General features: G+C 39.4%; 1 protein-coding gene across 10 annotated transcripts in view; it reads left to right on the top strand.

The window, feature by feature from the left end:
- The window catches only part of plekha5 (pleckstrin homology domain containing, family A member 5), a 299,971-nt gene that overhangs the window by 231,666 nt on the left and 45,388 nt on the right, over positions 1–22,917 (top strand). For 5 of the 10 annotated variants that reach the window (XM_063072405.1, XM_063072403.1, XM_063072407.1 and 2 more), the window contains 7 exons: positions 12,162–12,281; positions 13,024–13,077; positions 14,327–14,407; positions 19,404–19,469; positions 22,018–22,098; positions 22,210–22,359; positions 22,690–22,791. In XM_063072405.1, the coding sequence (XP_062928475.1) occupies positions 12,162–12,281; positions 13,024–13,077; positions 14,327–14,407; positions 19,404–19,469; positions 22,018–22,098; positions 22,210–22,359; positions 22,690–22,791 (654 nt within the window). Of the gene's footprint in view, positions 1–12,161; positions 12,282–13,023; positions 13,078–14,277; positions 14,408–19,403; positions 19,470–22,017; positions 22,099–22,209; positions 22,360–22,689; positions 22,792–22,917 lie in introns of those variants that run through there. The other 5 variants (XM_063072406.1, XM_063072413.1, XM_063072408.1 and 2 more) reach the window with 3 other exon arrangements.

The raw sequence follows: 22,917 nt of genomic DNA, 5'->3' as shown, positions 1-22,917 counted from the left end.
TAATTGCTTCTTCGCTTCACGCCATCTCGGCACGAAAGGTTTCATAGGAACGTTCTACTTTAGCGGGGGGAAAACAGGAAAACCAATTTAGCCCAATATACGGTATGTCCCGGCAAATACGGGACAGTTGGCAACCCTATGTTCAAGTTCAACAGTGCGTGACAGGAAATGAGGAAAGGTGCAGCTGACTCATATCGTTTCCTCACGGCCCGGTAGCACATTCTTTGCGGCCTGGTACCGGTCCGCAGCCCGGTGGTTGGGGATCGCTGTTCTAAGTGATTTAGTTCTCTATTGATATGTAATTAGATACAATACGTTCTTGTACAGAAAAAATACATTTGTGGGGAGCATAGCAGTTAACATTATCCTATTAGAGGTTCAATGATCAGCAATTGGGGTTCAATTCCCACCACTGTCGGTGTTCTCCCCGTGACTGTATGGGTTTCCTCTGGGTGCTCCAGTTTTGTACCACATTCCGAAGTTGTATGGGTTAGGGTTAGTAACTACTGGGCTTGCTGTATTGGTGCTAGAAGCCTGGCAACATTTGAGAGCTGACCCCAACACATATTTGGGCTTTGTTGGCCGTTGATGCAAAATGACTGTAGTTTACCATATGTTTCAATGTACATGTGATAAATAAAGCTATACTTTAATCTTTAGAAAGTTGTTAGTTTTCCTCTTCCTTTTTCTTTGAGATTGTGGCAGAACTCAATGAGTGATGCATGAACATTGACTTCTCAAACTTCTGCTAATGCCCCACCTCCCCCTTGTACCCCATCTGTTATTTATTTATATACACACATTCTTTCTCCCTCTCTCCTTTTTCTCCCTCTGACTATACCCCTTGCCCATCCTCTGGGTTTTCCCCCCCTCCCCGTTTTCCTTCTCCCTGGGCCTCCTGTCCCATGATCCTCTCATATCCCTTTTGCCAATCAACTGTCCAGCTCTTGGCTCCATCCCTCCCCCTCCTGTCCTCTCCTATCATTTTGGATCTCCCCCTCCCCCTCCCACTTTCAAATCTCTTACTAGCTCTTCCTTGAGTTAGTCCTGACGAAGGGTCTCGGCCCGAAACGTCAACTGTACCTCTTCCTAGAGATGCTGCCTGACCTGCTGCGTTCACCAGCAACTTTTATGTGTGTTGCTTGAATTTCCAGCATCTGCAGAATTCCTCGTGTTTGAGTGAAGTGGCTGCCGTGTTACGGCTGAAGTTAAACAAGATACTTAGCTTCTGAGAAATAATGAAATGCTGTTCAAGCTATGCACTTATTCCTACAGAACTGTTTCAGAAAGGATTAAAGGCGTTCCTAACATTCGTTAGAACTCCTGCTGAAGTTCACTATTGGAGTAGTCTGCCTATGAGATGAGCGTTGGTATTAGCACTGGTTTATTATTGTTACATATACCAAAATGCAGTGAAAAGTTCATCTTGCATGCTATTCCTACAGAACAAATCATTACACAGTAAGTGCATTGAGCTAGAATAAAGTAAAACAGTAACAGTGCAGAATAAAGTGTAAAAGCGAAAAATGTGCAATGCGGTTAAGCAACAAAATGCAAGATCATAACAATGTATATTGTGAAACCAAGAGTCCATATTTTTGTACAAGACATCTGTTCGAGAGTGATGGTAACTGTCCTTAAGCCTAGTGATATTTGCTTTAAGGCTTTTGTAACTTCTACCTGCTGAGAGAGGGGAGAAGAGAGAATGGCCCAGTGGATGTGGTATTTGATTATGCTGGCTGTTTTACTGAGGCGGCAAGAAGTACAGACAGATTCCATAGAAGGGAGTATCTTCCTCAAGCCTAGTTCTTCAGCCAGTTGATAATTGGAAAATGAGTAGGAGTGAAATAAAATGTTTCAAAAATGACCTAAAGTCATTTGGGTCATTTCAGAAATGGGATAGTGTAGATGAACTTGAAACACGGTTACAGATTGTCATGTCTGACGTTGTGTGCATTACTAAATCGTAGCTAAAAGAAGATTATAGCTGGGAGTTTAACCACCAAGAGATACACGTTGTATTGAAAGGACGGGCAGGTAGGCGGAAGGGGTGGGTGACTCTCATGGTAGAAATGAAATCAAATCATTAGAAAGAGATGACAAAGGATCAAAAGGTGTAGAGTCATTGTGGCTAGAGCGAAACTATAAATGTAATAAGACCCTGATGGGAGTTAATGTATACACCAAAGAAGTGGTGGTCTACAAATTACACTGGGAGATAGAAAATGAATGTCAAAAGGCAATGTTAAGATACTCACAGAGAATTTCAATGTGCAGGTACATTGGGAAATCCAGGTCGGTGCTGGGTTGCTGGAGGAGGAATTTCTAGAGTGCCTATGAGATGGCTTTTTAGAGCAGCTCATGGTTGAGCCTACTAGGGGATCGGCTATTCTGAAGTGGGTGTTGTGCAATGAACCAGATTTGACTGGAGAGCTTAAGGTAAAGGAAACCTGAGGGAGCAGTGATCAAAATCTGATAGAATTCATCCTGTAATCTGAGAAGTTAAAGTCAGATGTATCGGTATTACAGTGGAGTAAAGGGAATACCAGAGTATGAGAGAGATGCTGTCAGAATTGATTTGAAGGGAACACTAGTAAGGATGATGACATTACAACAATGGCTGTAGTTTCTGGGAGCAATTTGGAAGGTGCAGGATAAATGCATTACAAAGAAGGAGTGATATTCTAAAGGCAGGAAGATGCAACCATGGCTGACAAGAGTCAAAGCCAACATAAAAGCCAAAGAGAGGGCATATAATAGAGCAAAAAATAGGGGGAAGTTAGATTATTGGGAAGCTTTTAAAAACCAACAGAAGGCAATTTAAAAAAGTCATAAAAAAGAAAAAGATGAAATACAAAAGTAATCTAGCCAATAATATTAAAGAGGATACCAAAGGTTTCTTCAGATATATTAAGTGTAAAAAAAAGAGGCAAGTACTTGAAAATGATGCTGGAGAGGTAGTGATGGGAGACAAGGAAATGCTCGATGAACTGAGTAGGTATTTTGCACCAGTCTTCACTGTGGAAGACACTAACAATATGCTGGAAGTTCGAGAGTGTCAGAGGGCAGAAATGAGTGAAGGTGTCATTACTAGGGAGAAGATACTTGGGAAACGGAAAGGTTTGAAGGTAGGTAAGTCACCTGGATCAGACGCTCTAAATTCTAGGCTACTGAAGGAAGTGGCTGAGGAGATTATGGAGGTTTTAATAAAGACGTTTCAAGAATCAGTGGATTCTGGCATGGTATAGGAGGACTGGAAAATTGCAAATGTCACTGTACTCTTCAAGAAGGGAGAGAGGCAAAAGAAAGGAAATTATAGGCCAATTAGTCTGACCTCAGTGATTGAGAAGACATTGGAGTTGATTGTTCAGGGTGTGGTTTCAGGGTACTTGGAGGCACATGACAAACTAGGCCAGAGTCAGCATGGTTTCCTTAAAGGAAAATCTTACCGGACAGATCTGTTGGAATTCTTTGAAAAATCACAAGCAAGATAGACAAAGGAGAATCGGTGGATGTTGTGTATTTGGATTTTCAGAAGGCTTTTGACAAGGTGCCAGTCATGAAACCTCTTAACAAGTTAAGAGCCCGTGGTATTACCGGACATGTACGAGCATGGATAGAGCATTGGCTGATTGGCAGAAGGCAAAGAATGGGTATAAAGGAAGCCTTTTCTGGTTGGCTGCCTGTGACTAGTAGTGTTCCACAGGTATCTGTGTTGGGACTGCTTTTTACATTATATGCCAATGATTTGGATGATGGAATTGATGGCTTTGTGGCCAAGTTTGTGGATGATACAAAGATAAAGTGGAAGGGCATGGAGTGTTGAGGAAGCAGACAATCTACAAAAGGGCTTAGAGAGTCTAGGCAATTGGGCAAAGAAGTGGCAGTTGGAGTACACTGTCGGGAAGTGTTATGGTCATTGCAGTTTGCTAGAAAAAATAAAAGCATAGTCCATTTTCTAAATAGAGAGAAAATTCAAAAATTGGAGGTGCAAAGGTATATGGAGTCCTTGTGCAGGATTCTTTAAAGGTTAATATACAGGCTGAGTCAGTGGTGAGGAAGGCAAATGCAAAGTTACAATTCATTTTGAGAGGGCGAGAATATAAAAGTAAGGATGTAATGCTGAGCTTTGTAAGGCCCTTGTCGAAGAAAGGATATGCTGATGTTAGAGAAGGTTCACAAAAATGATTCCAGGATTGAAAGGCTTATCATATGAGAAGTGTTTGATGGCTCTGACCTGTACTCACTTGAATTCAGAAGAATGAGGGGGTATCTCATTGAAATCTATCGAATGTTGAAAGGCCTAGATTTAGAGGATGTCAAGAGGATGTTTCCTATAGTGGAGGGAGTCTCAGACCAGAGAACACAGCCTCTGGATAAAAGAAGGTTCATTTAGAACAGAGATGAGGAGAAATTACTTAAACCAGAGAGTAGTGAATCTGTGGAATTTGTTGCCACAGGAGGCTGTGGAGGCCAAGTCATTGGGTATATTTAAGACAGAGGTTGACAGTTGCGTGATTAGTCAGGCATGAAGGAATACGGGGAGAAGGCAAAGAGATTAAGACTGAGAGGGAAATGGATCAGCCGTGATGAAATGGTGGAGCAGACTCAATCAGCCACATGGTCTACTTCTGGTCCAGTATCTTAAGGTCTAAAGTGAAGACTTAGCAAAGCTAAAACATGAGGTAATTTAACCTAAAACAATATACTATGGAATCAGAGATGCATTCAACATGTCATTTAACAGATCTCACAGCAAAATACGTATTCTTCCAGAGATAAGTAATTCAGAAGTTTGCAGCATGTATATGGTATATACGGGTATCAAAATAATCATTGCCAAGTGTATTCCTGATATTTCAAAACAGTCATCGCCAACTTTTTTTCCTTATGTTTCAAAATAATAATTCCTAACTATATTACTGCTCTTTCTAAGAGGCTTGTATTATTTTATTACATATGGCTTCTCCAAAAAGACACATTTTTATTTTCTTTCTATTGTGAGTAGAAAACATGCAATTTGAAAATTATTTTAATACCAAATGGGGATTTTGATAATAAGACCATTAAGACAATAAGACATAGAAGCAGAATTAGGCATTTGCCCCATCGAGTCTGCCCTGCTATTTTATCACAGCTCATCTATTTTTCCTCTCGGCTTCAATCTCCTGCCTTCTCTTCATATCTCTTCATGCCCTGACCAATCAGGCATCTGTCAACCTCTCCCTTAAGTGTACATACAGACCTGGCTTCCACAGCTGCCTGTGGCAACGTATTCCACAGATTCACCACTCTGTGGCTAAAAAAATTACTCTTCATCGCCATTCTAAATGGATGTCACTCTATTCGGGGGCCGTGTCCTCTGGTCTTCGACTCTCCGACCATTGGAAACATCCTCTACACATCCGATGTAACAAGCAATTTCAACATTCGATGGGTTTCAATGAGGTCACCCCTCATATTTCTGACAGGCCCAGAGCCGTAAAACATTCTTCAAATGACAAGCCATTCAAAGCTGGAATCATTTTTGTGAACTTCCTTTGAACCCTCATGCATGTTGTTTCCAAGGTAAGGGGTCCAAACCTGCACACAAATAAGGCCTCACCAGTGTTTTATAAAGTCTCAACATTACATTGTTGCTTTTATATTCTCATCCTCTTGAAACGAATGCTAACATTGCATTTGCCTTCCTCAGCACAGACTCAACCTGCAAATTAACCTTTAGGGAATCTTGCACAAGGACTCCCAAGTCCCTTTGCGCTTCAGATTTTGCATTTTCTCTCCATTTAGAAAATATTCAACCCTTTCATTTCTTCTATCAAAGTGCATGACCATTTGCTTGCCAACACTGTATTCCATCTGCCACCTCTTTACTCATTCTGCTAATCTAAATCCTTCTGAAGCCCCTCTACTTCCTCTAAACTACCTGCCCCTCCACCTATCTTCATATCGTCTGCAAGCTTTGCAACAGAGCTATCAATTCCATCATGTAAATCATTAATATAAAAAGAATTAGTCCCAACACAGAACCCTGTGGAACACCACTGGTCACCGGCAGCCAACCAGAAAAGGCTCCCTTTATTCCTACCCTTTGCCTTCTGCCAATCAGCCAGTGCTTTATCCGTGCTATATCTTCCCTATAATGCCATGGGCTTGTAGCTTATTATGCAACCTCATGTGTGGCACCTTGTCAAAGGCCTTCGGAAAATCCAAATACACAATGTCAACCGATTCTCCTTTGTCTATCCTGCTTGTTACTTCTTCAAAGAATTCCAAGAGATTTGTCAGGCAAGATCTTTCCTTGAGGAAACCATGCTGACTACGGCCTCTGTTATTATGTACTCCGAAACCTCATCCCTAACAATCGACTCCAACATCTTCCCAGCGACTGAGGTCAGACGAACTGGCCTATAATTTCCTTTCTACTGCCTCTCTCCCTTGAAGAGTGGACTGACATTTGCAATTTTCTAGTCCTCCTGTACCATGCTAGAATCCACTGATTATTGAAAGATTATTACTAATGTTTCCACAATCTGTTCAGACATCATCTGGTCTAGGTGACTTAACTACCTTCAGAGCTTTCAGTTTTCCAAGAACCTTCTCTCTAGAAATAGTAGCTTCACAGATTTCATGACCCCTGACACCTGGAACTTCTGCCATTTCCTTGTCCCCCATTACCACCTCTCCAACATAGTTTTCCAGCAGTCTGGTATCCACTCTTGCTTCTCTTTTACGCTTTATGTATCTGAAGAAACTTTTGGTATCCTCTTTAATATTATTGGCTAGCTTACTTTTGAATTACATCTTTAACTTCATGACTTCTTTTAGTTGTGTTTTGTTGGTATTTGAAAGCTTCCCAAATCTCTAACTTCCTACTAACTTTTGCTCTATTATATGCCTTCTCTTTGGCTTTTATGCTGGCTTTGAGTTCTCTTGTTAGCCACAGTTGTGTCATCTTGCCTTTTAGAATACTTCTTCCTCTTTGAGGTGTATATATCCTGTGCTTCCCAAATTGCTTCTAGAAATTCCAGCCATTCCTACTCTGCCGTCATCTCTACCAGTATTCTTTCCCAATCAATTCTGACCAATTCCTCTCTCATGCCTCTGCAATTCCCTTTACTCCACTGTAATACTGATACATCTGACTTCAGCTTCTCCTTCTCAAATTTCAGGGTGAATCTGATCATATTATGATCACTTACCCCTAAGGGTTATTCTACCTTAAGCTTGCTAATCAATTCTGGTTCATTGCACAATAACCAATCCAGAATAGCTGATCCCCTATGTGCTCAAGCATGAGCTGCTTTAAAAAGCCATCTTGTGGGCATTCTAGAAATTTCCACTCTTGGAATCCAACACCAACCTGATTTTCCCAATCTACCTGTATATTGAAATCCCCAATGACTATTGTAATGTTGCCCTTTTGGCATGCATTTTCTATCTCCTATTTTAATTTGTAGACCACATCCTTACTACTGTTTGGGGGTCTGTATATAACTCCCTTCAGGGTTTTTTTTTACCCTTGCAGTTCCTTTGCTCTATCGAGAAAGATTCAACACCTTCCGACTCTATGTCACTTCTTTCTAATGATTTGATTTCATTTTTTTACCAACAGAGCAGTGCCACCCCCTCTGGCTTCCTGCCTGTCCATTTGATACCTTGTGTATCGTTGGACGTTAAGCTCCCAGCTTTAATCTTCTTTCAGCCGTGCTCAGTGATGCCTTCATCATCATACATGCCAATCTGTAACTGTGCAACAAGTTCATAATGTCTCAGTTTGATAAGCGATTTGTCCATGCTGCCATCTCAATATTATTAACTTCCAGTTATAAAAGCAAGAAAGAAGCCAGAATTATTACATTTAAACCCTCTTTTGTTAATTTGTCTCTATCAGGTAGTTCAGGCTCCCCTTATTATACCACGTTTATTAACTGACGTACATCAAGAGATGACCTATTTAGAGTCAGGAAACTGTGGATTTTGATACACTTTTACCATTTTGGCTAACCTTAATATTGGTGAGAGTAGAATCTAACATTCTGAATATTATTACGTGCTGTTTATAATTACTTCCTGCTGTCTGTTCGGATGGAAGATGAATAGCTGTAATCTGCCTGGAGCCCTAATGGAAAACTTACTTCAGAAATCACTGAGATATGACCTGTTTTTTTCCTCAAAATATGAGGCAATTAGCTTTATACCTGCCACAGACTATAACTTATAAATACTCACTGAAAGAATTTCAGTCTTAAAAGTCTGGAGTTTGGCATGGAGCCAAACACAAATGGAGATTTAAATTTATCAATGTTAAAGCAAAAGGCGAAAAATATTGCAAAAGTACCTTGTGCCATTTTATTTTAAAGTTTATTTTTGGAATGTCTTATTGAAGATAAGAGCCACGTCTACAAATACACTTTATGAGCCTATTTCATTGGATGATAGATTTGTCTTGGTAGATTTCTCCTGGGAAAATATAAATTTAGCATTGCCCATATTTGAAAGGGCTTTTCAATGAGAGAGGACATGATGGCTATTTGGCAAATTATTCCCAGTGTGAATACGTTCCTTTCTTGAATCATTTCCTGCTTATAATGCACAAGGAATAATTCTGGCTGCAAATTAGGTTTCAAATATCAGACCTTCAATTCCAGATGAAATTAGATTAGTTCATTGCCATATGCATGCCAGGGTGCAAATAAATTACTTGTTCTCTGTAGCTTACAAAGTAAACAGTACACATGATAATAAATACAGTGACAAGCGCTAAACAGTAGAAAGGTGCAAAGATGGTCCTGCTATGTGGAGTACTGCAAGAAAAACTAAAATGAACATGGGGAATAATTGAGAGGTGTAGATTTCAGAGTACAAGAACATGGCAGCAGCAACAGTAAAGGAGTATGAAAGAAGCGTTTTATTCAGGAGAGTGATAGTAGTGGGGGAAGTAGCTGTTCTTAAGTCTGTACATCTGTGCTTGCAAGCATCCTGTATCTTTTCCCAGAAGGTCAGAGTGGTGAAAGGCAATGACCTGGGTAACAGGCATCCTTAATGATATTACTAGATAAAATTCTGCAATGGAAGTAGAAATGCAGAATATTTTTACTGGAAACTGTTGACCCAATAATCTTGGCTTTAGGTCAGAAAGCCTTGGGAGGGGGTAAAAAATAACCCTTCACAATATTTCAGAGCGACACACAAAATGCTGGAAGAACTCAGCAGGTCAGGCTGCATCTATGAACTGGAATTAGCAGTCCACATTTCAGGCTGAGACCCTTCATCTGGACTGGAAAGGAAGAATCCAGAATACGAAATTTAGGTGAGAGAAAGTAGTAGAAGCTGGATGGTGATAGGTGAAACCAAGTGAGGAGGTACTGCATCCGGTGCTCCCGATGCGGCCTTCTATATATTGGCGAGACCCGACGCAGACTGGGAGATCATTTCGCTGAACACCTACGCTCTGTTTGCCAGAGAAAGCAGGATCTCCCAGTGGCCACACATTTTAATTCCAAGTCCCATTCCCATTCTGATACGTCTATCCACGACCTCCTCTACTGTAAAGATGAAGCCACACTCAGATTGGAGGAACAACACCTTATATTCCGTCTGGGTAGCCTCCAACCTGATGGCATGAACATTGACTTCTCAAACTTCTGCTAATGCCCCCCCCCTCCCCCTCATACCCCATCTGTTATTTATTTATTTATATACACACATTCTTTTTCTCTCTCGCCTCTTTTTCCCTCTGTCCCTCTCACTATACCCCTTGCCTATCCTCTGGGCTTTTGCCCCCTCCCCCTTTCTTTCTCCCTAGGCCTCCTGTCCCATGATCCTCTCATATCGCTTTTGCCAATCAACTGTCCAGCTCTTGGCTCCATCTCTCCCCCTCCTGTCTTCTCCTATCATTTCAGATCTCCCCCTCCCCCTCCCACTATCAAATCTCTTACTAGCTCTTCTTTCAGTTAGTTCTAACAAAGAGTCTCAGCCCGAAGCGTCAACTGTACCTCTTCCTAGAGATGCTGCCTGGCCTGCTACGTTCACCAGCAACTTTTATGTGTGTTGTTTGAAATTCCAGCATCTGCAGATATCCTCGTGTTTGAGGAGGTAGATTCCTTTTGACACACAAAGGACTGCAGATGCTGGGATTTGGTGCAAAAAAAAATACCGCTAGAGGAACTCACCATGTCAAAAAGGAGTTTTTGATTTGTCCTGGCTGGCGCTGAACCAATTATCACTAAATGCATGATCAGAGAATTTCTCACTCCTGTTTGTACGAATGCAGTGCAACTAAAACAGACAACAGTATAAAATAATTCATTTTGATGTAGGTTCCATTGGGATTTTCAGAGGCTCTGACAAATACTGTAACTGCATAAAAGCAAAAACTGAAATGTCAGAAGTTCCAAAGTATTCATCTCCCCGCTTTGCTTGGTACTTAGTTGAACCACCTGTTACACCCATTACAGCCAGTAGTCTTTTTTGGAAGAGTTGCTATTAGCTTTGCACAACGTGATGGAGCATGGTTTTTTCATATCCCCTTACAAAATTGCTCAAGCTGTCCCAGGTTAGTTGAGGATCAGTGGTTGACCGCAATCTTGAGGTCTTACCAGAGATGTTTGATCAGGTTAAGGTCAAGACTCTGATTGGGCCACTCAAGGACATCAATTTTCTTCATTTGAAGACACGTCATGGTTGCTCTGGCAGTGTGCTTGGGTCATTATCCTGCTGAAAGACAAACTTCCACCCCAGTTTAAGCTTTCTGACAGAGGCTAGCAAGATTTTATCAAGGATCTCTCTGTATTTAGCAGCATTTATCTTCCTGTCAAATCTGACCAGATTTTCAGTCCATGCTGCTAAAAAGCATCCCCATAGCGTAACACTGCCTCCACCATACTTTACAGTAGGGATGGTGTTACTTGGCAAATATACAGTATCAGTTTTACACCACAGATACCACTTAATGTTCATGCCAAAATTTCCACTTTAGTCCTATCTGAGCACAAGACTTTCTTTCACATCTTTACAGTATCTTCTAAATGACACTAGGAAAAGCCTTTACAGGCAAAGATACGCTTTTTTTTAGCCATGGCTTCTTTCTTGCCACTCTTCCATAAATACACTTTTTGGGCAAGACCTTGGAGGTTGTGGATCTATGAATTTCACCTCCAGTTGCAGCCACCGGCTTCTGTAGCTTACTCAGAGTGACTGTTGGTGTCACAATAGTCTTTTTTACAAGTGTCATTCCTCTTCGGCGACATCAAGGATAGAGGGCCAGCCTGACCTAGGCAGTGTGGGTGTGTTTCATATTTTTTCCAGTTTTTCATGATGGTTGCACTGAGTTCCATGGTAGTATGTTCAGAGCCTTTAAGATGGTCTTATGCCCTTCCCCAGATTTGTACCTCTCTATTATAATTTCCCTGGCTTGTCTTGAATGGTCTCTTATCTTCATTTTGGTTTGGTTTGTTGAAATCCTATCATACTGTTGGACCTTACAGAGTGATGAGTATTCTTCTGAATTAATTGAAAATGTGATCCTCCAATTTTGTACATCAACAAATTGTGTGAGTTGACATGATAATAAATAAGTATTGCGCCTGAGGAAAGTTAGCGTAGTAATTACAAAGGGGATGAATACTCTTTCGACCTCACAATTTTTGTCATTAATTTTTAGTAAATTGTTGACAGGTTTTGGAATTTTTCTTTTGATTTGACATGATGCTGAATGTTTTGTAGATTAACTCAAAAAGTCCTGCTACAATATATCTTAAATTTAGAAAATGAGACAGTAAGTTGTGAAAATAATTATGGAAGCTAAATACTTTTTCAAGGTACTATATGTCTGGAGCTTTTAGAAATAGAGATCTGTGCCTTTTTTAAGTACTGTTGATTGTGTGTTATTATTTATTGTCAGAGCCTGCACAAGGTAAAATGGAAAACAGTTTGTTGTGAATTATTCCAAGATCTCTCCCTGCTCATACACAACTGTCTGCGAAAAATGCTGAGCTGTTAACACTGACAGATAGCTCTTTTTAACCTTCTGCATCCCAACTGTGATGCACGGTATTAACGAGTTCAGCCAGCAGTTTCGGATAATCCAGACAAGTGGTTAATAAATAATAAGTTAATATGTTTCTTTCCCCTTGGCTCCCCAAACTGCATTCCTGCAGCCGGAGGAGCTGACATTACTGCTAATCAAGCTGAGGCGGCAGCAAGCGGAACTGAACAGCATCCGGGAGCACACAGCAGCCCAGCTTGTGCAATTGAATCTCAGTGATGCAAATCCCAAGGTCAGCTGCTAATATGATCTGTCATACTCCATTATCACTGTTTTATAATCACATCAACCATTACTGTTCTGTATAGTTGGTGTTCAGTAATGCTCTGTAGTGTCATTTTATACCTTCTCAGATAAGTTTATATTCCATATATTATTTCATAAAATTTAAAGATGTCAAACTGCTCACCAGTGTGTTTCATCAACGTGTTGTGAAGTTGGTTGTTTTGTGGAGAAAATTTGCACCCGGATTCTTTTGCAAATGCATAATCTTTATTGAGGGGGCAAAATAAATGAAAATGCTGAAATTAATGATTTTGTGCCTGAAGGTTTGTGTCCCAAAATCTGTTGTTCTATGAATGGCATCAGAGAAGTTCCTATTTTTGTAGCTTGGTCCTAAAGTAGTAAAGCATTGTAGTGCAAATGTATATTCGCCCTAGAGCTCATTTAACTGTTTTAAATTGTACAGGTTTGTCATTGAATTATTAGCTGCATTTCCTTGCTAATTCCTCACCAGTCTGGATTTCTTCTGTTTCGTATTTCTTATTCAGGGCCAATAGAAACACTTCTCAACAACTTGTTCAACCTAGCTTTACCTTCTCATGAATAAATGAGTTGTGGATTTTCAAATTGAGTTATGCAGGTGTAAACTTGTAGTGACAATTAAATTCCTGTTTTTTAATTAATTATAATCTACTGCTGCTCCTCTTCTTTCTAATTTCAATTCTTTGTTCTTATTTATTGCTGCCTCTTAGAATGATATCCTCATTCATCACCTTCAAAGAAATCTCGTGTATTTGGATTATCAGGTGGGAGCACTAGAAATGAATTTTTCATTATTTTTAGTTCCCAATGCATGCCACCACAAATCCATCAACCAATCTGGTCGCCTCCAACTTGAATGGAGAAAATCCTGGGAACCTTTTTAACTTGTCAGTGATTCCAGTCCATATCTCTGATGCACTTGTTACTGCAATCTTCAGTGCCCCATTCTGTGTAAAAGAACATTCTTGAGAAAATCCTAGAATGTTAAAAGACCATTTGAGTTTACTGCATTTTTTTAAAAATTGGCTCATAAAGAGATCATAAAAAGTTGCTTGGCTAGTTGACGTTAACTAGCTAATATCTTGAGTTAGTTTATTTGCTAGTTCTGATTACGTCAAATAAAATGTCATTTTAAAATTCTCCTTACCAACTTCCTGAATATGCTATTAGCAAATTGATAGTGCACAAATATTAACTGTGAGTTAACTATATGCAGTGTTTTAGAAACAATCTTTGAGATTTAACATATTATTGATGGCTTCTAGTTAGTATAAAACTTCATGTTATTGAGATTGGTGTATATGCATGTTAGTGTGTTGCAGTTCTTTTTTTCCTGTAGTTTATAATTTGGCTCCTTGTCAGCAGTTAGTGTACATTAAGGCTTTTGTCTAATTGTAAAAACGTAATGTGATATCTTAAAATCTCCCTCAAAAGAGAGGACTGAGGTACACGCAGTATGTGCCTCCTTGTATTATCATTTTAGATTTTGTCCTTTTCTTTAACTGAAACTATCTTTTATTGATAAATTTCTGGCTATTGTGGGAGATAAGAGATGATATTTTTGCATCAGTTATAGCTCCATTTTTTAAAAAAAGTTTTGAAATGCTGAGAAACACAGAAAACGCCATATTTTTACCTCTTACTGCAGGAAAAGGAAGTATTTTGTCCAAGTTTCAAGCATTTTCTCTTGCTCTAAAACTATTTATTTTTTGAATAAAATACAAACTTTTGCATTATTACAAATTTGTTTAAAGAAAATTTGGTTGACTAATTCTTTCCAGTACATTATTTATGAAATTTCATGATCAGACCTGTAAAATTATTTCCAATTTTTTTTATCTGCTTGGTCATAGCAAATCCCGTACTGTAATCTTTTTTTTGGTTCAATGTATAATGCTTGCAAAAGGCTTTCATATCTTCTAAAAAGCAGGAGCTATAATCACTGTTTCATCTTTTAAATCCAGCCATGCTGTAAACTGATGTTTACTGTATGCTCCTCCTGATTTGAAATAGATGAAAGAAAATGAACCTTTAATCGCCACAGTTCACACTATGATTGAGAATTCAGCACCAAGGCCACAAGTATACAAGCAAGTAAGGTCTTGGATGTTGGTTGCTTTGCTTAATCACAAAGCCCTGTGTATGGCAGCTTTCGGTTTATTACAGTTAAATCATACCCCAGAGTTTTTATTTTACTCCAGTGACATTCATCCATGCTTTGAACCATGCTGCAGCAGTGTTAGCATGGCTTATTTTACCATCTGCAAGATCTGTTATGCTTTACCTCAATATCTACTGTAGATGCTCAGATCCGTTTTGCAATCTGGTTTTGTAATTGTATAGAAGGGTCAAATCTGACAAGCTCCTGTCTGAAACTAATCTCGCCTGGAACGAAGTGTGAAATAAACTGTGCCAGAGAATCCTATTGTCTTGTTCATAGTAACAAGTCAAATTGAAACAAATTGCTGAAGTGGTTTTGTATCATGTTAAATGTAGGTCAATTTGCAACCCTGAGGTTTTTGAAGTTTGGCTGGTATTTTATTGCCAGAGGTTTCTAATTCCATTTGTTTTGAGTTTGGAAAAGTAAGACATTTATCCAAATCAAAAGCATAATGATTTTGTAAAATATTACTTGGATATAAATAACCTGTTGTTGCTTATTCATACACTGCCCCCCACTCTTCTTCCCTAAATATGTAACCACAAAGTCGATCGCAAGCATTGTGCTTTCTTCCCTACTGTATTTTTCCTTAAACATGGCTCATCATTTCTGCATGATGGTTGTTACTGCATGCTTAAATGTATATAGTTCATGATAGAAGAACCTGAAGAAATGTGTTTGTATTCTACGCCAATACTTCCTTCAACTCCCACGTCTTTAAGATCAGATCAAAGGTAGGTTTTATGACGCTATGGGCACTTATTATGCAAAGTCTTAATTCACTGCACTGCCAGATAAAAAATTTTAAAGATTGTAAGATATGCAATTTTACAACTGTTATTGCAACTGTCTTGTGCCTTTTCAGTACCAATTGAGCTTAGTGGTACTTGGTGGTTTGGGATATTAATAACCCCATTTAAGTACTATACTTTGAGAATGGGTAGTCATAACATTAGAGACTATCTGCAGCAGCCAAACTGGCTGTGGTTTGCAGAGTGATGCAGCTCCTGCAGCCAGTTTTTAATCCTGACCTCTGGTGCTGTGTGTGTGGAGTTTGCATATTTTCCCTTTGACCACCAAGGTTTGTCCAGCTATTTCCACATCCCAAAACGTACAGGTGAGTTAATTGGTCACTATATATTGCTCCTGAGAAACCCGAATGGTAAAATATAGGGAAAATGATGGGAATGTGGGGGGGGGGTGAATAGGTTGCAGGGGAAATGGAATTGATTTGTGTGGTGACATAAAATCGATGTGCCATAATGGCCGTGTCCTATGTAATGAGGGGACAGTGAGGTCAGTTTCAGTTTTGTTTGGTGTGAAGGATTAGCCTGTAGCTCAGCAAATGCAGTTTACATTTGCTACTGTTGTAATTTAGCTAACCTTGAAACTTAATGCAATAAAATAGATAAAATGCAGCTGATGTATGATACATTATCCTCAATTTTATTTTCTTACAATAGCTAGTCATATGATAATAAACTTGATAAATATATCAGTCACCATAGTAGCATCACAGTTAGCATAATGATATTACAGCACCAATGACACAAATTCAGTTCCACCATTGTCTGTAAGGAGTTTGTACATTCCTCTGTGACTGCGTAGGCTTCTTCCAGATGCTTTGGTTTTCTCCCACATACCAAAGACAGTACGGGTTTGTTGGTTAATCGGTCATATGGCTGTAATTGGGTGGCCTGGACTCACTGGGCCGGTAGAGCCTGCTGTGTTGTTGTCCCTCTAAATAAATAAATATTGTTGAGTACTGAACTGAAATAACCGTGAATTAATATGTAGTCAAGTCATTTGTGCAAGTTCATTGCATTCTGGTTAATTGGGCCATCAGTTAATCAGGGCAGCTGCATATTTGGGATAACTCTTAAAAGAACAAAAACTATTCCAGAAAATTGCCAGGATTCCAATCTTTTATTTGGGACATTATGCCACTTAATTGGGGAAGGACACTATTCCTGAACAGGTTCTTAATAGTGTCAGTTAAACACACATGTGTGGCTATTAGACACTACAGTGACTTTAGAGCAAACAGTTTTTAAATGGCATCAGTCGTGTGTGTTTCTGTTCAAAAAGCGGTGATTTTTGTCATTGATAGTTGGCGAGAAATAAACTCTAAGACAATTCAGGAAAGTTTTGCTCACTGCAGTTTCAAGCATTCAGGCTTGGAGGTGCCAGCAACAGCCGGAGTGAAAATGAAACGATTTCACTACTTCAGCAAGTTAGGAACTACCAAGAATTTGATGGTATCAACAATCGGAATATTACAATGAAAATGAAGATTTGGAGGATGCAATGGTTGAGAGCAGAAGGTGTCTCTGCTGATTTTATTCATTGTGTACACTTATCAAATTCCTCCATTGTTAACTATTAGGAACTAATGAACAGCTTTATAGTATTGGTACTGTTCTCATTTGTTATATAATTCATTTAAATACATGATTTTTTACTCAGTTTGACTTTTTTATACTTTTTAACTATTTCCATGAAACTTTGGCTAATTGTGGTTGCCACTTAATTGGACCAAAATATACTGGTTCCGATGTGTCCCAATTAACGGGAATCTACTGTATTTGGTACCACTTTGATAAATTCAGTGCCTGTAGCACTGAATTTGCACAAAGCGCTGTCTTATCTACTTCATACGATTCCCTGGTTCTCCCACACCCCTCGTCACTATTCACCTTTCTGTTCTATTTACAATAACAGAAAATAAAATGGAGCAGTGTTTAAAAAGAAAAGCAGCAAACACATTTTATATTACAGCTGCAGGTCAATTTTATTCCAGTTTCTTCAGTCTGATTTATAAACCGTCTTAAATAGTACCAACAATAATTTTAACACACCATATCAGGGCCATATTTTCCTATGCTGCTGCCCCACAGAAAATATATTTATTAATACTAGTGTCATAATGTTAATGACAAAACCTTGCCTTTTTCTCTTCTTTAAATTCACTAACCTAACAATCAATTTTATCAAGATTAAAACTAACTGAATATAATGTTGCTGTTACTTAATAGCTCTGAAATTGATTGAATTATGATTTTGGCCTTTATGTATGATTTAGCCATTAGTAATGACTGTACTTGTTTCATCATGCAACTGGGACTTAAATGCACAGTCTGCTGTAACCCTGAAGCAAAAAGCAAGAATCATCAAGATTTCTACTTCTGTTATGTAGTAAATTTGAACACGGTGTTTACAATTTGTTCACTCTTTATGCTTTGAGCGAGCTTTAAGTTTTAATTCATTACTTGAAAACTAATGGTAAAAAAAATTGTTTAACTGACAGACTGAGACTTCGTCATGTTTAAAACACTGTGTTTCTGAAAATTGTTCACAATTTATTTCTTGTATGTTGTCTGACAATTCCTTGCAGGTTAGCAATTCAGATGTTAGAATGAAGAATATGCTGCAATTGTGGTCTGCATTGATACAATATTTTTCAAAGAACCTAATTTCAACGTGCTTTTTCTTACTCTGCTATTATGTTTAAATATTGCAGTTTTCAAGGTGTGATACTTTGGCTAGCCCTTTGCTGTCTTTATCTGTGAAATGTATTATACAACATAGAATAGTACAGCACAGTACAGGCCCTTCGGCCCACAATGTTGTGCTGACCCTCAAACCCAGCCTCCCATATAACCCCCCACCTTAAATTCCTCCATCTACCTGTCTAGCAGTCTCTTAAATTTCACTAGTGTATCTGCCTCCACCACTGACTCAGGCAGTGCAATCCACGCACCAACCACTTTCTGAGTAAAAAACCTTCCTCTAACATCCCCCTTGAACTTCCCACTCCTTACCTTAAAGCCATGTCCTCTTGTATTGAGCAATGGTGCCCTGAGGAGAGGCGCTGGCTATCCACTCTATCTATTCCTCTTAATATCTTGTACATCTCTATCATGTCTCCTCTCATCCTCCTTCTCTCCAAGAGTAAAGCCCTAGCTCCCTTAATCTCTGATCATAATCCATACTCTCTAAACCAGGCAGCATCCTGGTAAATCTCCTCTGTACCCTTTCCAATGCTTCCAAAGTCTTCCTATAGTGAGGCGACCAGAACTGGAGACAGTACTCCAAGTGTGGCCTAACCAGAGTTTTATACAGCTGCATCATTACCTCGAGACTCTTAAATTCTGTCCCTCGACTTATGGAAGTTAACACCCCATAAGCTTTCTTAACTACCCTATCTACCTGTGAGGCAACTTTCAGGGATTTGTGGACATGTACCCCTAGATTCCTCTGCTCCTCCACACTACCAAGTATCCTGCCATTTACTTTGTACTCTGCCTTGGAGTTTGTCCTTCCAAAGTGCACCACCTCACACTTCTCCGGGTTAAACTCCATCTGCCACTTCTCAGCCCACTTCTGCATCCTATCAATGTCTCTCTGCAATCTTCGACAATCCTCTACACTACCTACAACACCACCAACCTTTTTTGTCATCTGCAAACTTTCCAACCCACCCTTCCACCCCCACATCCAGGTCGTTAATAAAGATCATGAAAAGTAGAGGTCCCAGAACCGATCCTTGTGGGACACCACTAGTCACAACCCTCCAATCTGAATGTACTTCCTCCACCACAACCCTCTGCCTTCTGCCTTCCTTAGCATAAATTAAAATTAACTGTTTATCTGTCTTACCAAGGATAACTTGTGTTGTCATACTTCAAGGAAAAATAAATTAATGTAATTCCCAGGATAAATTTTCTTGTTCCACATTCTCAGTGGGAATCTTCTCTGAACAAGGTACTGATTGAAATATTGGCTCTGCAGTATTGTGGCTCCGTTTTTAGCTCACACTTGCTTCAAATTAGGCTTCCTGATGGGAGTACTACATCACTGAACCTGTTTCTCAAGTTAATCTGTTGAAATTCTAACACTTGTTACTTTTTCTTAATCATTCTCTTGCAGCTGGCTCAACATGATGAATACAGAGAAACTTTATACAGTCACAGAACTGAAGAACTAGATGTAGATGTATGTAAAATTTGTTAATTTTTTGTGTTAATTGTGCATTCTGTATTGATTCTGAGTGTGGTGGGAGACAATAGAGCAAGATTTTAGGCATTTTAAGGCATTATGGAGATGCTTTCTGCAATTTAAAGTGGTAGATGCACTTTGTTTGAGCCATTGCCTATCCTCTCACATACATCTTAAACTTGTTCTATGTTAAACATTATTATAGGAATCACACAATACAAAGTTCCCTATAGATGCTAAGCATATTTTTTCTCTGTTCCCATTCAATTAATTGACCAACAACAATTTCCTATGTGTGAAATTCACTTTGCTCCTTTTCCTATTATTTTGTACTAAGCTGCTGAGATTTATCTTGTTTGATTTGGTTGTGGATGATATTCAATCCACCGGTATGGTTTCTATGGACTAGAATACACCAGTATGGTTTCTATGGACTAAAATTCACCATGATCTAAGGGTTATGCAGAAGACAAATAGCATTTATTGCAAGGGGATTCAAGTTTAGAAATTAAGAAGTTTTGTTACAATTGGGCATTCATTGGTGAGGCTACACCTAGAGTACCGCATACAGTTTTGGTCCCTTTATTTAAGAAAGGATTTATTAGAATTGGAGATGGTCCAGAAGAGATTCATAAGGCTAATTCCTGAGTTGAGAAAGTTGTCTCTCATGACTGGCTAAAATAAAAATAGCCCTGTATTTCTTGGAATTCAGGAGAATGAGTGATGTTCTTGAAACAGAATATTGTCAGGGGTCATGACTGTGTAGATGTTGGGATGCATCCATGAGTGGGAGAATCTTGAATGAGGTGATGTCCTTACAAAACTGGAGGATACTCATTTAAGGGTGAGATGTATAAGAAAATTTCTTGCAGGTTGTGTTCAATCTCTAGAATTCTCTACCTTGGAGGATAATAACGAGCAGATCACTGGAGAAGTATTTAAAGAGGAGGATGGTAAAAACTGAAGAAGTTATGGAATAGGTGGCTTTGTGGCTAAGTTTGCTGATGATACAAAGATAGGTGGAGGGGCCGGTAGTGCTGAGGAAACAGAGAGTCTGCAGAGAGACTTGGATAGATTGGAAGAATGGGCACAGAAGGGGCAAATGAAATACAATGTTGGAAAGTGTATGGTTATGCACTTTGGCAGAAGAAATAAACGGGCAGACTATTATTTAAATAGGGAGAGAATTCGAAGTTCTGAGATGCAACGGGACTTGAGAGTCCTCATGCAGGATACCCTTAAGGTTAACCTCCAGGTTGAGTCGGTGGTGAAGAAGGCGAATGCAATGTTGGCATTCATTTCTAGAGGAATAGGGTATAGGAGAAGGGATGTGATGTTGAGGCTCTATAAGGCACTGGTAAGACCTCACTTGGAGTACTGTGGGCAGTTTTGGTCTCCTTAGTTAGGAAAGGATGTGCTGACGTTTGAGAGGGTACAGAGAAGATTCACTAGAATGATTCCAGGAATGAGAGGGTTAACATATGAGGAACGTTAGTCCACTCTTGGACTGTATTCCTTGGGGTTTAGAAGAATGAGAGGGGACTTCATAGAAACATTTCGAATATTGAAAGGCATGGACAGAGTGGATGTGGCAAAGTTGTTTCCCATGATGGGAGAGTCTAGTACGAGAGGGCATGACTTAAGGATTGAAGGACGCCCAGTCAGAACAGAGATGCGAAGAAAAATTTGTTGCCACGGGCGGCAGTGGAGGCCAAGTCATTGGGTGTATTTAAGGCAGAGATTGATAGGTATCTGAGTAGCCAGGGCATCAAAGTTTATGGTGAGAAGGCGGGGGAGTCGGACTAAATGAGAGAATGGATCAGCTCATGATAAAATGTCGGAGCAGACTCGATGGGCCGAATGGCCGACTTCTGCTCCTTTGTCTTATGGTCTGAAGAGTATGTTCAGAGATAACAGTGTTTTTCCAATTCTGGCCTCTCAGGCACATTCAATCCAATTCAATTAATGCTATGCATTCTCGAATTCCCTCCCTAAATTCACTCTCTCCTTCTGCCTCTATAATGCTCCTTAACACTTAAATTTAATCAAGTTCTGAATCACGTTCTATACAAGGCACGCTGTTGAGCATTGTTTGCTAACATTGGAGTGTTTTCCAATGGTAAAGTTTCTAATAAATACAAATTGTTGTCACCTAATACGGGGCTCACAATTTTTCTAGTTTTATGCACTTTCCTACCATTTTACTAAACTTCAGGAAAAGTTTTTCTGCATGCATATTTTCAGTACCTGCAAATCCTGAGAATGTGTTTGAAGTTACTATAAGTAAATACTGGAAACAAAAAAAAAACTGCAGGAGGAGAAACAAAGTTAATGTTTCAGGTCAAGGAGCCTTTGTCAAAATGGAGGGTCTTTGACCTGATATGTTAACATCGTTTCTCTCCACAGATGCTGTTTGACCTGATGAGTTTTTCCAAAATTTTCTGGTTTTATTTCAGAATTGCAACATTTTTGATTTTGTTGAAGTTATAATACTGATTTGTGTGCTAACCCTTCACATTTTCTATCTTTGTGATTGCCCTTTCAGGCGAAACTGAGCCAGTTGTGTGAGCAGGATAAGGTTGTTCATGAGCAGGAGGAGAAACTGCAGCAGCTGCACAAGGAAAAAGTAAATAATTGAGATGAAGTTCCTGAGCTTGAACAAAACATAAAAAACACATCCAGTTAATTTAATCACGTTTGGTCTAAAAATACTAAATGTGCCTTCTCACCCCCTCAGCATACACTGGAACAGGCGTTATTAGCAGCCAGCCAAGAGATTGAAATGAATGCAGACAACCCCAGTGTGGTGCAAAGTGTGGCCTTACAGAGAGATGTCTTGCAAAATGGATTACTCAGCACCTGTCGGGAGATATCAAGGGCCACTGCAGTAAGTTGTTACAGTCTCACTTATAATTGCTGCTGTTGTGGTCTGCAAGCTGGTCATATTGTGTGGAAGGTATTAAGTAGGACAGTACACTATTCACAAAGGAACCAGGGAGTGAGATGTGGAGGGAGGTGCAGGACAGTTGCTGTTAGTCAGCTCATGCACCCCACCTGGTGGCTGGTGCATGTCAGAATGTCAAAGTACTGGGACTACCCCCACTCCCGGCAGTATATAGGATTATTTCCAATGCAGCAATTATATTTTATTTGCAAAGTTTTGCTGTTTTTTTTATAGTAAACAGTTCTTTATAAAGCTATGTATCTTGTGATTTAGGAGCTCGAAAGAATGTGGAGAGAATATGACAAGTTAGAATATGATGTAACTCTTGCAAGAAACCACTTACATGAGCAACTGGACAGATTTGAAGGAGTTCAGGTACTTTAATCAAATATACTTGGATTCCAGGTACTTTTATACTTACAAAAGGGTAATATATCTCTGTCACCCCCATGTGCCTCCGCATCCAACACATTATTTTCCGTAACTTCCGCCATCTCCATA

Source organism: Mobula hypostoma, chromosome 20, assembly GCF_963921235.1.
Source record: "Mobula hypostoma chromosome 20, sMobHyp1.1, whole genome shotgun sequence".
NCBI lineage: Eukaryota > Metazoa > Chordata > Chondrichthyes > Myliobatiformes > Myliobatidae > Mobula > Mobula hypostoma.
The sequence above is the reverse complement of the archived record's forward strand: the minus strand, read 5'-3'. Positions and strand labels throughout refer to the sequence as shown.